Source organism: Alexandromys fortis, unplaced genomic scaffold, assembly GCF_014885135.2.
Source record: "Alexandromys fortis isolate MF-2015 unplaced genomic scaffold, M_Fortis_MF-2015_v1.1 scaffold_306, whole genome shotgun sequence".
NCBI classification, from domain to species: domain Eukaryota; kingdom Metazoa; phylum Chordata; class Mammalia; order Rodentia; family Cricetidae; genus Alexandromys; species Alexandromys fortis.
This window is the reverse complement of record NW_026068196.1, coordinates 289,302-306,867: the sequence shown is the minus strand read 5'-3', so window position 1 is coordinate 306,867 and position 17,566 is coordinate 289,302. Positions and strand designations below refer to the sequence as shown.

At 39.9% G+C, this 17,566-nt stretch overlaps 1 protein-coding gene across 4 annotated transcripts in view; it reads left to right on the top strand.

Annotated features, from left to right (window-relative positions):
- LOC126492996 (cytochrome P450 3A31-like) overlaps positions 1-14,857 on the top strand; it is a 287,886-nt gene extending 273,029 nt beyond the window's left edge. For 2 of the 4 annotated variants that reach the window (XM_050129720.1, XM_050129723.1), the window contains 10 exons: positions 577-676; positions 3,565-3,678; positions 3,767-3,855; positions 4,155-4,303; positions 5,947-6,074; positions 6,969-7,038; positions 9,005-9,165; positions 9,949-10,175; positions 11,603-11,765; positions 14,369-14,857. In XM_050129720.1, the coding sequence (XP_049985677.1) occupies positions 577-676; positions 3,565-3,678; positions 3,767-3,855; positions 4,155-4,303; positions 5,947-6,074; positions 6,969-7,038; positions 9,005-9,165; positions 9,949-10,175; positions 11,603-11,765; positions 14,369-14,464 (1,297 nt within the window). In that variant the 3' untranslated portion in view covers positions 14,465-14,857. Of the gene's footprint in view, positions 1-575; positions 677-3,564; positions 3,679-3,766; positions 3,856-4,154; positions 4,304-5,946; positions 6,075-6,968; positions 7,039-9,004; positions 9,166-9,948; positions 10,176-11,602; positions 11,766-14,368 lie in introns of all 4 variants that reach the window. The other 2 variants (XM_050129724.1, XM_050129722.1) reach the window with 2 other exon arrangements.
- Positions 14,858-17,566: the final 2,709 nt, after the last annotated feature.

The window sequence follows — 17,566 nt, the reverse complement described above, 5'->3', positions numbered from 1 at the left end:
CTCCAGTCCAAAGAGCAGTCAGGGTTCCCTGCCCTGTGGGAAGTCCAAGGTCCTCCCCCCTCCATCCAGGTCTAGGAAGGTGAGCATCCAAACAGGCTAGGCTCCCACAAAGCCAGTACATGCAGTAGGATCAAAACCCAGTGCCATTGTCCTTGGCTTCTCAGCAGCCCTCATTGTCTGCCATGTTTAGAGATTCCAGCTTTGGTTTAACCTGAAGATCAGAAAATCAAAGCAGCAAAACCACTAAAGAGCTCTTAACTCTAAGAAATCCTCAGACTGAAAGAGAGAAAGTTTCTGTGTCATCCTGGTTTATATTCTTCTCTAGTGCTGGGATTAAAGGTGTGAGCCACCACCACCTGGATCTGTTTCTGCATTGATCTTATGTAGTCCAGGTTGGCCTTAAACTCACAGAGATCCATCTCCCTCCATCCCCCAAATCCTGGCATTAAAGGGGTGCAGCACTATGGCCTGGCCTCTAGTGGCTTAGTTTTATTTTCTGGTGTTCAGACAAGCTTTATTTATAAAATGCAAATAAAATATCACTACAGGTTGATCAGTTTTTTTCCCCACACACAGGTTGTTTGATGGTCCAACACCCCTGTTTACTATCACAGACCCAGACATGATCAAGAATGTACTTGTGAAGGAATCCTATTCTGTCTTCACAAACCGACCAGTAAGTAACTTCCTTTTTTAACTAAAAAAGAAAGAAGAAAGATTCATTTTGTTATATTTATTGATGTGTCTATATGGCTGAATGCCACATGTGTGTAGGTTTCTGTGAAGGCCAGAAGAGGGAGTGAGATCATTCCCTGTATCTAGCATTCCAATCAGTTGTGAGTGGCCTGACGTGGGTGCTGGGAACTGAACCTGGCTCCCACAGAAGAGCAACAAGCACCCTTAACCACTGAGCCATTTCCCAAGCCATATAATAATAATAAGCCCTTTAATAATTCAAACCTTCATATTTTACTTATTGAATTCTTTTTAGATACATGTAGCCCCAACTCTCCTGAAACACACTCTATAGACAAAGCTTGCCCCAACTTAGTAATCTGCGTGCCTCTACCTGCCTCTGCTTTCCAAATACTGGACTTAAAGGCATGTGCCAGTGTTGCTTAACAAGATTTGGTATTTGGTTTCTTTTTTTTTTTCTTTTTCAAGACAGGGTTTCTCATGCAGCCTTGGCTGCCCGGGATTCACTTTGTAGACTAGGCTGGCCTCAAATTCACAGAGGTCTACCTTCTTCTGCCTCCTGATATCTGGTATAAAGTTGTACAACACCATGACCTGGCTACTTCTTTAATTAAAAGAACAAAATGAATATATATTCACAGTGGCTTTCATAATAATATACAAGCAGGGTCTAAGAATTCATTTTGCTAATACTGATGACTTGAGGAAGTGTAAATATACTATATTATTTTGATCAAGTTGTAAATGAACACTGTTGTCATCTAGATTGTGTTTACATTTCCTGTTTCACAGGTCCTTTCTTATGTTCATGTGATACGGTACAGATTACCACTGATCTAGGTTTATGTGGTGACAAACACTCAGAATGGAAAACAGCTCCTTGACCTGCCATTCCGTCTTGCTAGCCCATTAGATACCACATATGGCCTGCCTTCTTCTCTCCTTTTGTATCCATCTCCCATGGCAGTAGATTATACAGTCAGTGTGCAATCTGATGATTATTCACCTGGTCTTCCTGTGTGGATTTGTTTGTGTGCAAATTATATCCTTTGAGATTATCTCTCAAAACTCTGGCTTTTTTAATGTTAATTTTGTGTGAGATATGATACTGAGCTCAGTGTTCTTTCTCTTTTTTTTTTTATATAATTATGGCTACTCCACTGAGTAGAACCTACTGGTTCTCTCAATGCCATAGATCCTGGGGAGTGAACTCGGGTTGTTGGGCTTGTCAGCAAGCACATTTGTCTACTGATTCATCTCTCTGCCCCTCTTTCAGTCTTTGGTCATTTGATGATGTTGACTGAAAGGCTAGTTTGGATCTGTCCTTCATCAAGGGAAGTCACTTTCATTTTTTCCTGTTGTGCTGAGTGCTTTAATATAAAGGCAGTTGGGAGACTCCACATTGTATAAAATAAAAGTGTGGAAGATTGTAGTAAGGAGGCTGCTTGTTCATTTCCCGGCTGCCCAGACTCCCAAAATAACCACACAGAAACTATATTAATTAAATCACTGCCTATTAGCTCTAACTTCTTATTGGCTAGCTTTTATATCTTAATTTAACCCATTTCCATTATTTTATGTTTTATCACAAGGCTCATGGCCTACCCGCAATGTTCCAGCATGTCTGTCTCCAGTGGCAGCTCCGTGGCTTCTCTTTTACTCTGCCTTCTTCCTCCCAGCATTCAGTTTAGATTTCCCCACCCACCTAAGTTCTGCCTTACTCACACCTAAGACAGTTTCTTTATCAACCAATGGTATTCACATCATACAGAGGGGAATCCCACATCAGAAGATAGAAGGAAGTTCCCATCAGAGAAATTATATTGTCCCTTTTATCACTGCATAATAAATTAAGGAAAAAGACATCTTCAGCACTATTTCTAAATGAAGTAGCAACCCAAAACCAAACAAACCAGGGTCTGGAGAGATGACCTAGGGACTAACAGCTCTGAAAGAGGATGGGGGGTTTGTTGTCTACATCCACATCCAGTGGTTAACAAGTGCCTGTAACTCCTGCTTCACAAGTAACAATTCTCTTTGGCCTCTGAATACACTGCACACACATATGCATACATTCTATACACACATACAGACAGACATGTATAAAATATTAAAATGCATCTTTAAAACTCAAACTCCAAATCGTTTAAGTGTCTCAGGCAGGGAGATGGTTTAGTAGATAAAGAACCAGAGTTTGAATCCCAGCATCACATAAAAACTGGGCATAGCAGCAGGCATGTGCTACCTCAGAGATCTGTTTGGAAGTAGATTGATCCTACAGGCTTGCTGGCTAGCTATCCTAGCCAAACCAGAACCTCCTAGATTCACTGAGGGACCTGTCTCAAACAATGAGGTGGAGAGTCGTAGAGGAAGATGTCAGACCTTTGGTATCCAAATGAGCATGCACACTGGTACTCTAGTCTAGACACACACACACACACACACACATACCATATTTAGAAATCCCTTTTCACATTGCTTATGTTGTAAATACAGAGCTGGAGAACTTGTTTGATGCAAAGTTAACTTTCTGTCTGCCTATTTTCCACCTGCCTTGCTCTAGAGAATCTACTCAAATTTTTGTACCCATCTTCTACCTCAACCCTGGAACTAATTTTCCAACCACAGAGAGATCTACATTTAGAAGGATCCTGAAATAAAAAGGTTTGAGATCTCAACAGGAAGCCCAGTGAACACCTGATTTCTTAAAGATTATAGGAGATTCTGACTATTTTTGCATCTGGCATGAGGATTGAGACACAGTAAACAGTAACTAATTGTTATACACCAATATCCACTTAGTACTTTTGTAACCATGGGAAGTTCTGGACTTACAGAGAATAATATTTGTATATTTTTGGAATCTAGGATATGGGCCCAGTGGGGATAATGAGTAAAGCCATCTCCATATCTAAGGATGAGGAGTGGAAGAGACTTCGAGCCTTGCTGTCTCCCACCTTCACCAGTGGAAAACTCAAAGAGGTGACTAAAAGGACTTCTAGCTGAAATGTTTGTGTGACTTGAGTCTCCACACCTAACAACCATGGATGCCTCTGTGTTTTGTGCTTAGATGTTCCCCATCATTGAAGAGTACGGAGATATTTTGGTGAAATACCTGAGAAGAGAGGCAGAGAAAGGCAAGCCTCTCAACATAAAAGAGTGAGTAGTGGTACATCCACTGTGGTTCTGGGAGAGGAAGGACAACTGGGGCAGAAGGGTCATCCTTCTCTGTGTCCCACATGTCCAGCTGTTCTTTCTTCTTTTTTAGACACCGTGTGAGAAATGTACAATTGAGAAAGGAACACGATAGTACCCAGCTCACAAGGGTAGAGTGTGGGGAGGAGGGGAAGGTGCTTGGTCAATACCGAGATGAGGTGGCTTAACCTGTCTTGGACAAGAATGTGAATATTTCAGGCTTCTTGCTGCATGTGTTAAATCCCATGTCTCTCTCTCCTCAGAGTGTTTGGGGCCTACAGTATGGATGTGATCATGAGCACAGCATTTGGTGTGAGCGTCGATTCCCTCAACAACCCAAAGGACCCTTTTGTGGAAAAGGCCAGGAATCTCTTAAAACTAGATTTTTTTGATCCTTTATTCTTGTCAATAAGTATGTATTATGGTTTTTCTTTCTTTTGACCCACTGCTCTTATCTGTAACCATGTTTTTCAATTCTGTCTTTCTCTTCCACATTTACCAAAACTAACAGCTCTATTGGAATAAAATTCATCCCCTTAATGGCACAATCCAATATTTTTAATGCATTCAAAGATATGTAGCCCATTACTTTTATTTTGGAACTTCATTTTCATTTTAGACAGGGTCTAACTGTGTTGCTATAGCCTGCCTGATAGCTACTGTGTAGACCAGGTTAGCCTTGAACTTAAAGTGTTCCCTCCTCCTTTGTCTACTGAGTGCTGGTATTAAAGGCTTAATCCATTACTCCTGGCTTTGTTTTGGAGTTCTTTTATGTATCCTTTGACAATATCATACAGATATACAGTCTATCTCGATTATACCCTCCCCTAATTCTCACCTTCCACTTCCCTGAGACACCCCAACACATCTTCCTCCCAATTTATGTCCCATTCTCTTTTTTATTCACCCATTGAGTTCAATCAGTGCTGCCTGCTAGGATGCTGATCAATATAATTAGTACAATTTCAATCTGGTTGTCAGTTAATAAGTGGACCGTGCCATGTCCTAGATATAACATTTCACATCACCCCTCCTTGGCTCTTACTTTATTCCTATATTTGAGATTAAAACTGTAAGGCTCTCTCTGCCTTTTCTCTTCATGATCTTGGTGTATCTTCACTTTATACTCTTTTGAGATCAATTCCTTGTTATGTGGAGGAGATCCTAAAATCTCATGCATGCAAGGCATGTACTCTGTCATGAAACTGTATCTCAACAAATGTTACTATCACCTCCTGGAGTTCTTTGACATATTTTTATTTGATCATAGTGTAATGATTAATTTTCCCATACCTCTGACATCCCTCATGTTCATTCTGGTGCCAATTTAAACAAATCTCCACCATGTCAGTTGAGAAACAAATGCAATTTTGGCTGTACTCTCTTTATTATTTTTTTCAATAATAATAAGTTTATTTATTTATTTGTGTGTGTGTATTTATGCGTGTGCAGTACTGTATGTCTGACTTCTCCAGTGCTTTCCTGGCAGCTCTTTGCCTTACTTCTTCTTAGAGTTGATGTCTTTCCCCAGAAGCCTTGCCTATTATCTTCTGCCAAACTATTGGCCATTAGTTCTTTGTCAAAACAACCACAATTACATATCCTCACACAGTGTAAACAAATATTCTACAACGTGTGCGTGTGTGTGTATCTGTCTGTCTGTCTGTCTGTCTGCCTTGGTGTTTATGCGGTGTGTGACATGTGAAGATCAGAGGACAACTTACAGTAGTTGGTTCTCTCCTTCCATGGTGTGGGATGCAGGGATCAAATTCAGGTTGTTAGACTTTTCTGCAGGACCCTTTAGCTATTGAACCATATCAATGGCCCTATCTGTATTTTGGATCCACACAAATGTCAGGAGCAGAGTTAAAACTAAGAGTCAGATTTATTCCTGTGGCTACTCTAGAGTGCAGAGGGAACATTATGATGGTGACCCAGTGTGAGCAAGGTCACAGAGAGGATGATCTGCTTGACTTATTATTTGGATTGCTTCATGATTTCTCTAAATAAAACTTGCATTTCCACTAAAACTTATTTTTTATCTTTCTTTTCCAGATCTCTTTCCATTTCTCATCCCAATATATGAGATGCTGAATATCTCCATATTTCCAAAGGATTCTGTAGCATTTTTCAAAAAATTTGTCGGCAGAATGAAAGAAAATCGCCTAGATTCTAACCAGAAGGTAAAAAGTGGTGGTCTCAAGAGATGTATAGGATTTGATAATGTGTTGGGCTGTGAAGATGTCAGCTGTGTATTTCCCTTCATCAATTACTAAATTTATTCAGAGAAGGCTGGATTTAGAGAGATAAAAGGAGCACTTCTTTTTTCCAGAGGATGAGAAGATGGAGTTTTGAAAAACTGATTGAGAATAATACAGAAAGTTAACCCTTAGCAATAAGAATGAAAGCAAGAGCACCCTACATAAGGGCTGAAATAAAATATTCACAAAGCATAAGACCCGTGAAAGATTAATACTACCAAATATCCACCTTAAATGAGAGAGGAACTTTTCAATCCCTATGCCTAACTGAGGAACTATTGGCTTTTGATGACTGGAGTGTAGGTGTGTCCAGCAGTAGGTTACCCATGTACCAGTGTATGACCCCACAGTCAAACACATATAGACAGTACCAATTGAACTCATAGGGTTATTAATAAGAAAAGGTCATGAAGTTTGTTGGAAGAAACATTACAAGAGATATAATAGGAATTGAATGAAAGAAATAGTGGGGTAGATATGACCATATTTCATTGTATATGTTTATGAAATTATGTATAGACAAAAATGATTAAAAGGGGAAATATTGTTTTCAGAGAATCACTTGAATCACTTATTGTTTTAAAATGTCCTATTGTAATTTATTAAAAGAGTGGTTGATAGTGTACGTGTATTGCTTCCTGGTTTAGCCACTGGTGTTTTTGTTCTTTGATGACTCAAACATCACTAACCACGCTTATGAATTTAAGGGAGCTACATTCTCAGAAAGGAGGTTAAAATTCTGCACTCCTGGTCCACCTCTGACCTCTGACCTCACCATTGACCTTCAATTTTTGCAACTTCTCTTTCTGCTTCCAGCACCGAGTGGATTTTCTTCAGCTGATGATGAACACTCAAAATAATTCCAAAGACAAAGAGTCTCATAAAGGTAACCAGTGACTCCCTGGTCTAGGGACAAGGAAGATCTCAGGAAATGGACAGATCATACAGAAAATATGCGGGAAGGTTATTTTAGCATAATAATCCCTCTGTCAGGTTACTGAAAGAAGGACATGGCTATTATCTACATGGAATTTTCTAGGAGCACATGGGCACAAGTTCATTTTTAAAAGGAAGGGTAGCCATGATGGGAGTCTTCATTAGTCTCTCTGTGTTACTTAGGAATGCACAGATGCTGTTTATGTCTTTCCCAGAAAGACAGACTAGGAACTCACTAGGAACTATGCCTAGATACCTGAGTCTACATCCAGTAAGGAGACATGTACCCAAACAGTACTGATGCTTTCTGGGAGTTCCTGGTTTAAGGTACTCTATCTTAATGTATAGTGAAGATTTACTTTTCTTTGTGGGTTGAATAAGTGGCATCTGGGGAAAACTTCTTTGAATAAACACACTGGTTATCTTCATTATTTTACATACTTAAATCTAAATTAAAGAATTTTATCTTTTCAGGTGGCATATTTATGTCTGTGCATGTGCACACCACTAGGTGTGGGAATGGATATCAGAGGAAGGCAACAAGTGTCTTGCTCAATCACTCTCTGCCTTATTTCCTCCAGACAGGGTCTCTTATTAAACCTGGAGCTAGTCTGGCAGTCAGCAGGTCCCAGTGATCCATGGATTTGAAGTTACAGGCATGTGTTACCACACTTGGCTTTTTACATAGAAACTTGAGGATTCAAACTCAGGTCCTCATGGCTTGTGCAGCAAGTGCTCTTACCCATTGAGCCATCTCTCTAGCCTCTCTTCTAGGTTTACATTTTAATTTAAAACCACTATCACTATCATAGTTGCAAAATGATAGAATCCCAATTCCAGGCTTAAATCTACATGTGTACATCAGTAGCTAATATAAAGGAAATCTTCTGTTCTTACATATCTGCTTATTTCTGGTGCACACAATCACTTATATATAGCAATATGATCTTCTCAGACCCCAAATTTGCTTTATAAATTCATCATGTGCTTTGTGTTAAAATATTCTCTGGTCTTTTCACTTGAAATCCTTTCATGTGTTCAGCTAACTTCAAATTCTTCTATATCTCCTCTTTTTGAGACCAGGTCTTACGTAGCCCAGGCTGACCTCACAGTTATGGTGTGCCTGAGAATGACCTTTTAACGTCTATGCTACCATGTCTAGTTAACGTGCTGGAGATGGAACACATGCTTTAGAAATGCCAGGCAAGCTCTCCATCTGCTCCTCAGCCCCTATGTTTCATTTTTGATAGCTAAAAAATATTAATTTTAAAGATACCCTCTGATTGTGGGTTTATATCCCATTTTCAATTTAGTAGCAAGTATTTACACTATTTGGTAGAAAGAATTTGCCAAGAACAAAATCAGAGCACTCATGGCAACAGGTTTACAACTGCCTGTAACTCAATGTCTATGGACTCCAAAACCATCTTCTGTTCTCCATGTGCACTTATACACATGTATGTGCACACACACACATATGTAAAACTTAAACTCTAACAGAGGACTGGAGTTCAGTACCCAGCACCTACTCCTGAAAGCTCACAACCTGAAAACTCCATCTCCTGGGTAACAGAGACCCTCTTCTGTTCTTCATGGGCACCCCTCCACACACAGCACCCCTACACAATGAATACACATAAATAAAAAATCTTAAAAACAGAATAAATAATGTGTCTTGAAGTTATCTAATGATGATGAGGAACAGAACATAAACCATGGGACATCCTGACTAAAGCAATAGTCCCTTTCTCTAGCTGTGTCACATGAACATCAAAGTGATAACAGTCCCAGGGTGACTGAACAGCTTCCCCATATTTATCTATCGGGAAACTGGAGCCTCGTTTGATTTTTCTCCTCATCTCCTTTGTGATTGCCCACCCTGACTGGGCTTTCCTGAATTATTTTCTTACTTTCAGCCCTGACTGACATGGAGATCACAGCCCAGGCAATTACCTTTATTATTGGTGGCTACGACACCACCAGCAACACCCTTGCCTTTGCCCTGCATGCACTGGCCGCTCACCCTGATATCCAGAAAAAACTGCAAGAAGAGATCGATGTGGCTCTGCCCAACAAGGTGAACAGATGATGCTTGCAGTATGAGTGAAAATAAGACCCTCCTCATTACCTGCAATGCTGTGTGTGTGTATGTGAAAGAGAAATAGGGAGCAGAAGCATGTGAGCATCTATGTATGTGTGCATGTGTGTGAGTGTGTTTGTGTGTGTGCGCGTGCACACGTCTGTAGAGCATGAGCCTATACTGTGTATTATTCTTTATCACTCTCCACCATGTTTTAAAACAGGCTTTCTCACTGAACCTGAGCTTATCAGTTTGGCCATCCTATCTGGCCAGTTCCCTTTTCCTGCCCCCCCACCACTAGGATTAAAGATGTGTGCCACTATGTCTGGCTTATGAATGGTGTGTATCATCACTCAGGTCCTCAGGCTTGTGTAGTAGACATTTCACTAATTGAGGCATCGTCCCAGCCTTAAGTGTTAGTTAGTTGCTCTAACAACTTGTAAGAGGCTGGGTAGATGGCTCAATGGCTGCTCTTTTGGAGGACCAATTCAGGCTTGATTTTCAGCTCTCAGCTCTCTGTAATGCCAGTTACAAGAGTTACGGCACTCTCTTTTGACTTTTGTGGGCACAGTACTCATGTGGTTCATATACACATAAGTAGCAAAACACCTCCACACATAAAATAAAACAATGAAAGCTCCATTCAAAATGTATTTTAAGTGCCTAAGTCTTTTTAAATGCTGAGCTCAGCTTTGGAGCTGCTGAGAACACAAAGTTACAACAAAGACCTATTGAACATTAAGGTAAAATCCCAGCACAAATCTTTTTCTTTCTTTCCAGGCACCTCCCAGCTATGATACAGTGATGGAGATGGAGTACCTCGACATGGTGCTGAACGAAACCCTCAGAGTATACCCAGTTGGTCTGAGACTTGAGAGAGTCTGTAAACAGGATGTGGAAATCGATGGTGTCCATGTTCCCAAAGGGTCTGTTGTGAATGTACCGGTTTATGCTCTTCACCATGACCCACAGTACTGGCCAGAGCCTGCAGAATTCCGCCCTGAAAGGTACCAGAAAATCAGGCATGGGAACCCACTGGGAGCTATGAGGACCTGTGTATGCTATGGTGTCTCTTATGGGAAGATGACTTAAATGTGATTTTGCAACCATTTTCATTCTATGAGGAGAATGGCAAGGAAAGGGAAGAAAACGACAAGAGGGGAAGAGAGACAGGAAAAAAATGTGACAATTTGAATACAGAGTGATTTTTTCCTCCTTCCTCAAGTAGCAAATGACTGAAGTGTGAGACGGGAGCCCATTTTCCTTCAGTCTAACTGATATGTACTTTTCAGGCATGTAACCCAGCATTATCCTGAATGAACTTTTAAATTTAAAAATGTATTTTTTTCTCTTTTTCTCATTCATTGACAATCTCATGCATAAATAAGGTATTTTTGGTCATTTCCACCTGACATTGCCTTGTCTTTTCTCCCTCCCACACGGGTTGAATCTCTACTTGTCCCCATCAAGTCTTCCTCCTGTTCTCACAAGTTCCTTTTTCCTTGTGACTCATGAGTTTAATTAGGGTTGCTCGCATAAGTGTAGAAATAGAAGTTATTTACTAGAGTATGTACAAATCACCAGCAGTGACACCACTGAAGAGAATTTTCTCCTCTCCCAGCAACTATTCATTGTCAAAAGCTCTTTACTGACGTGAGGTTTCTTGAATGCATCAACATGGTTTAGTCTTGTGTAAGAAAGCACAGCTGCTGGGAGTTCATGAGTACAATGGCTGTGTCAGGTCCAGAAGAGAGTGTTTCACAGCACCCCTTTCATTCCCTGGCTCTTACATCTTTTTGCTTCATCTTCTGAGATGTTCTCTATCCCTGGTGGGGATAATTTAGATATCCTATTGAATGCTGAGCATTCCACCATCACTTATTCTCAGCATTATGTCCAGTTAACGGTTTCTTTGTTAACTGTTTCCTTGTGCAATCAGAAGCTTCTCTGACCAAAGCTGAGAGCAGCACTAATATTTGTGTATAAACAAATATCTAGAAGACAGTTTGATATCAAGTCCATTTATCAAAACAACAGTAGTACTTTCTCTCCTAGAGCCGATGAGCACGCTAGCCATAGGAATTTGATCAGATTTACAGTATCAGGCATTAATTCCACCTATAAATTGGAATTCCAATCCAATGATTGATTACCCCTAACCTGAAACACCACTATTGTATGTATATTGGGTACACAGGATGCATTTTCTCTCATCATGTGTTTCATCTACCATATGGAAAGTCTTATAGGACAAAGAAAATGGAAAGGACTTTTAATGTACAATTCTCAGAGTCAAATACCTGGAAGCAGAAGTTCAATGAACCTTTCTCAAAAAATTCATGTATGTGATGTGTTAGATGTCTAAAGGAAACTTCACATATGTCGCTCTTATGTGCCTTTCCTTTTCTAACTTGTCATTACTGTGTGTCTCCAGGTTCAGCAAGGAGAACAAGGCCAGCATCAATCCTTATGTATACATGCCCTTTGGGTATGGACCCAGGAACTGCATTGGCATGAGGTTTGCTCTCATGAACATGAAACTTGCTCTTACAAAAGTCCTGCAGAACTTCTCCTTACAGCCTTGTAAGGAAACACAGGTGAGGGAGAAAACTATCTTTGTAAATAATCTCAACTGAAAGTTCTGTGTAGAAAAATGATTCTGCTTCTTTGAGCTTTGCTAATTTGTTTTATGGCCAAATGAGTTATTTGTACTCAGGAACTTTTGGTTCTGTGTGAATAAAGAGTCAAACTGTAACATTCGGATGAGTTAGTACAGATTACTATGAAAAGATTATATGTATCCTGTTTGAAATTCCAGTCATGCCCATTGGAGTTTGAGTATGTCATGTCCTACCCAGAGGAGCTGTGATCATGACTTCATGCTTGTTGGGTGGTGCTCTCTTCTTCAAGAGCTCAAAGAAGCCCTCCTCTGAGAGTCTTGTCAATGACTGCATGTCCATTAGGATCGCTGAGGATCTTTACAACTCATTTATGGGGTCTTAGATGTTTCTCAGTTGGCAAAGTTCTTACCTAGCACTCACAAAATCCTGTTTCCCATGCATAGTACTGCATGAAGTAGCTGTGGTGGTGCATTCATGTAATCCTTACACTCGGGAGGTGGAGGCAAGAAGATCAGAAGTCCAAGTAATTCTTACCACTTAGTAAATTTGAAGCCAGCGTGGATTACATGAAATCTGGCCTCAAAAAGAAAAATAGAAACTTGTGGTTCCTGGCCATTTCTGAAGCCCTAAAATAATTCACCCATAGTGTGGCTTTAAAAGCACATTGCTGACTTAGCATGTGAGACCAAGTTGAAAATTATTATTTTAAAGCACAATTGCTAGGGCTCAAGAGATGGCTCAGCACTTATGAACTCTTGGTGGTCTCGAAAAGAAGCTTGGTTCAGTTTCAAGCTCCCACATGGTGGCTTACCTGTGGGAGTCTCAAATAGTTATTTGAGACTCCAAGCACAGGGGCTTTGATATGCTTTACTTACTTCTGTGAGTCTGTACATATGTGGTATACATGCATATGTGCAGATAAAACATTTATATGCACAAAATGAAAATAAATAAATCTTTCCAAAGTTCCTATTTATGATGAGCTCCAACTTTATGGGACATCTTGACAGTTCTACTTCAAATCTCTGGGGTTCATTCACCAGAAAACAGGTAGTTGTCATATTTCCATAAATCATGTTTCTCCCCCTATTTTCTGCTTTTGTGTTCTTGTTTATTCCCCCAAATCAATATTCTTCTTGGGTTTCTTTCCTCATTTATTTTATTCTCTTTTTTTTTTTTGGCTTCCAAAGGCTGTTTTCATTCCCTTTTGCCAATGTTTTGTCATTAAAGCCTCTAGTTTGTTTATGTTTGTTCTCTCTATATTGAAAAATATCATTTCTCTTTTGTATGTCATTTCATATTATTTCTTCCACAAACTCCAAATGGTTTTTAAGGAGAGTGTGTACATTGAAAGTCTTTAGTAAATGGTTTAAAGTATGGTTAACAATTATAATATTCTTACAAGAAAACATTAAGCCAGATAAACCTTTAATACACACCATTAGTACTCAGATTTTATATACATCTCTTTTGTATGACTCTATGGAAAACACATGTATAATTCTTAAAATCTAAAGAAAATATGATGGAGCATTTGGAGAAAGAATTTATACTTTTCTGAAAAACATGTTCCTGTTCATGCAAAGGGATAGCTAAAATTTATAGGACGTCTATATTAGGCTATGTCGTCTCTTTGTCAATTATTTTTATTTGTGGATGAATAGAGGGATGGGAATGGTTTATTCTGTGGTTTGTGGCTTAAGGAAGTTGTGTAGTTTTACATCCATACAACCTCACTTATTTTACTGTTTTCTTACTAAAATATTTAAACAATAAGCATGTACACAGTTTCTGACAGACAAAGCAAGGTTCTAGCTTTGAGAGCCCATGACACACCTAAGATGGGACACACCTACGACTGGAGCACTGGGAAGCCCCAGTCATATTAAATTTGACACTTCTATATCTTCATGACAACATTGCTCCCCTTCCCTCTCCTGTGATCAGAAGATAACTCTGTAAGAGGCATTCTCCCACCATCTCTGTATAGCATGAGACTAAAGCACCACAGAAAACACTGGAGAACTCAGAATTCTTCATGTACCCCATCCATACAAGGTGAGAGTAGACTCTAGAAAAGCAAGCACATATCTGTAGTTCTAAAGCCTTGTCTAGAATAGGTTCAATTGCCGTGGTGACATATGATCTAGGAGCTGAGGACTGTCCACAGATTTGAAGTGTCTCTTCCCAGAGTTAGCTTGCAAGCATCAACAAATCGAAAATAGCATTTCAGGGCTTAGGAAAATAGTATGACATAATAACTAGAAATCAGGTTCAAAAATGCTAAACTTGTCTTTTTACTCTTAATCAACACAGAATAAAAATAACATAAACCAACATAACTTCATCTTACGTTCTATATACAGTAGATTCTCAGTCAACATTATACCCAATAGTGTGGATGTATGCTCTCACCATCTAACTGACACATCTTGGAGAATAAGGAAGTCAAAATATTTTATGTTAAATGCAGCTTTTAGGTTTCTGCAAAAATTATCATCCTGAATACTTTAAGCTTTTCTTTGGGGATTGCTGTTGGTTCACTCATTGATTTTCTTATTTTGCTTACATTATTGCAGATCCCTCTGAAATTAAGCCAAAAACCAATGCTTCAACCGGAAAAACCCATTGTTCTAAAGGTTGTGCCACGAGATGCAATCACAAATGGAGCATGACTTTCCATCAAGAAGTTCTGTTGTATTCCTCAAGAAGGTGATTTCTAAGAACATTGAAATCTTTAATTTACTTTATGAATAAAACCCAGGTGATAATGGAGTTTAATTGAGTGGCCTTGATGGATCATTATGAGCTTTCATACATATATTGAGCTTTCTCAGTGTCAATACAAAGTGTAAAAAAGTGTGACAGTCAGTGATAGAATGAGAAATTCATCTTCTCTGGTCCTCCATCTGTTCTTTTGAGCTTTTTCGAGAGTAATCTCGCCTCTACATTTGATCAATAATACATTTTTAATGAAAATGTGAAGCATTATAACAACTCTTATTGTAAAATTGATATGATGGTTTAGTTGCAATAGTCTACAATAAACATTACACTGAAAATGTAAACTTCTCTTTAAAAAACTAAATTCATTTGCTTGTTTATTTTGCATCCTGGCTAGTTTCTCCTTCCAATCCATTCCCCTACCACCCTGCTCTGTTCCCCTCCTACCCTGTTTATGTTTAGGAAAGGGCAGGTCTCCCATGAGAAGTGTGAATAAAACAAAGGATATGAAGTTTCAGTAAGACTAAGCACCTCTCCATTTATCCAGACTGGGTTGAATGAGAAGTGGGATTCCAAAAGTCAGTAAAAGAATCAGAGGGAGCCCCTGCACTCCTTTTAAGGGGCTCACAAGAGTACCAAACCACACAATTCTAACACACATGCAGAGTGCCTAGATCAGCCCCATGCAGGCTCCCTGGTTGTCTCTGTGTGCTCCTATGAGGCCAGATTAGCTGATTCTATGAGTGTTATTGTGGTGTCCTTGACTCCTCTGGCTCCTACAATCCTTTCTCCCCCTCTTCTGCAAGACTTCCTAAACTCCACCTAATATTTGTGAGGCTGCATCTGTTCACATCTGTTGTTGGATGAAGCCTCTCTGATGAAAATTTGGCTAGGAACCAGTCTGGTCACAGACAAAGCCAGTTCAGGGTATATATCTACTATTTCTAAGAGTCTTAGCTAGGGTCATCCCTGTAGATTTCTGGGAGATTCCCTTACATCAGATTTTGACCTGACCCTGAAATGCCCTTTGCTTTCCAGAAGTCTCTTTTAGTATTCTCCCCCTCTGTGCTTCACAACCTGACTGCTCATGAACCCTTACCCACCTGCCCTCAGTCCACTTACAGAATCTCTTCTATTTTCCCTCCCGAAGATATCTGGGCATCCTCTTTAAAAAGACTTATTTAAAATTCCCTTTTAGGAACATCCATTGCTGGTGGGAATGCAAACTTGTGCAACCACTTTGGAAATCAGTGTGGCAGTTTCTCAGGAAATTTGGGATCAACCTACCCCAGGACCCAGCAATACCACTCTTGGGAATATACCCAAGAGATGCCCTAGCATGCTACAAAAGCATTTGTTCAACTATGTTCATAGCAGCATTATTTGTAATAACCAGAACCTGAAAACAACCTAGATGCCCCTCAATGGAAGAACAGAAAAAGAAAGTGTGGAATATATATGCATTAGAGTACTACTCAGCGGTAAAAAAAACAATAACATCTTGAATTTTGCTTGAAAATGGATGGAAATAGAAAACACTATCCTGAGTGAGGTAACCCAGACCCAAAAAGATGAATATGGTATGTCCTCACTCATATGTGGATTCTAGCCAATAAACAAAAGACATTGAGCCTATAATTTGTGGTCCTAGAGAAGCTAAATAAAAGGGTGAACCCAAAGAAAAACATATAGTTATCCTGGATATTGGAAGTAGACAAGCTTGCCAGGCAAAAGTTGGGAACTTGGGGGTGGGGGTGGGATGGGGATAAGGGGAGATGGGAAAAGAGAAGTGAAAAGGGGAGGATGGGGAGAGCTTTGGGGAATGGGATGGTTGGGATAGAGGAAGGGTGGATATGGGAGCAGGGAAGAAGATATCTTAATTAAGGGATCCATTTTAGAGTTGGCAAGAGACTTGACTTTAGAGGGGTTCCCAGGTGTCCAAGGAGATGTCCCCAGCTTGTTTCTTCAGCAGCTGAGGAGAGGGCACCTGAACTGCCCCTGTCCTATAGCCACACTGATGAATATCTTGCATATTACCATAGACCCTTCATCTGGCAATGGATGGAGATAGAGACAGAGACCCACATTGGAGCACTGGACTGAGCTTCCAAGATCCAAGTGAGGAGCAGAAGGAGGGAGAACATGAGCAAGGAAGTCGTGACAGCAAGGGGTGTGCCCACTCACTGAGACAGTGGGACTGATCTAATGGGAGCTCACCAAGGCCAGCTAGAATGAGACTGAACTAACATGTGATCAGACCAGACTCTCTGAATATGGCTGACAGTGAGGGATGACTGAGAAGCCAAGGACAATGGCACTCGGTTTTGATTCTACTGCATGTACTGGCTTTGTGGGAGCCTAGTCTGTTTGGATGCTCATGTTCCTAGACCTGGATGGAGGGGGGAGGACCTTAAACTTCCACAGGGCAGAAAACCCTGACTGCTCTTTGGACTGGAAAGGGAGGAGGAGGGGGAGGGAGAGGAAAATGGGAGGAAGGGAGGAGGTGGAAATTTTTAAGAAAGAAAGAAAGAAAGAAAGAAAGAAAGAAAGAAAGAAAGAAAGAAAGGTAAGTAAAATTCCCTTTTATCTTAAGTGAAAGCTTCATATTTTGTTTAAATTTGTTTTTATCCTGGAAATTTTTGTTTTCTCCATTTATAGTGAACGAAAGCTTGGCTGGGTATAGTAGTCTGGGCTTGCATCCATGGTCTCTTAGTTTCTGCAGTACATCTATCCAGGACCTTCTGGCTTTCATGATTTCCATAGAGAAGTCAGGTGTAAGTCTGATAGGTTTACCTTTATAAGTAACTTGACCTTTTTCCTTTGTAGCTCTTAATATTCTTTCTTTATTCTGTATGTTTTGTGTTTTGATTATTATATGGCAAGGGGATTTTTTTATCCAGTCTATTCAGTGTTCTGTATGTTTCTTGAACATTCATAGGAATATCTTTCTTTAGGTTGGGAAAGTTTTCTTCTATAATTTTATTAAATATATTTTCTGGACCGTTGAGCTGTATTTCTCCTTCTTCTACCCCTATTATTCTTAGTTTTGGTCT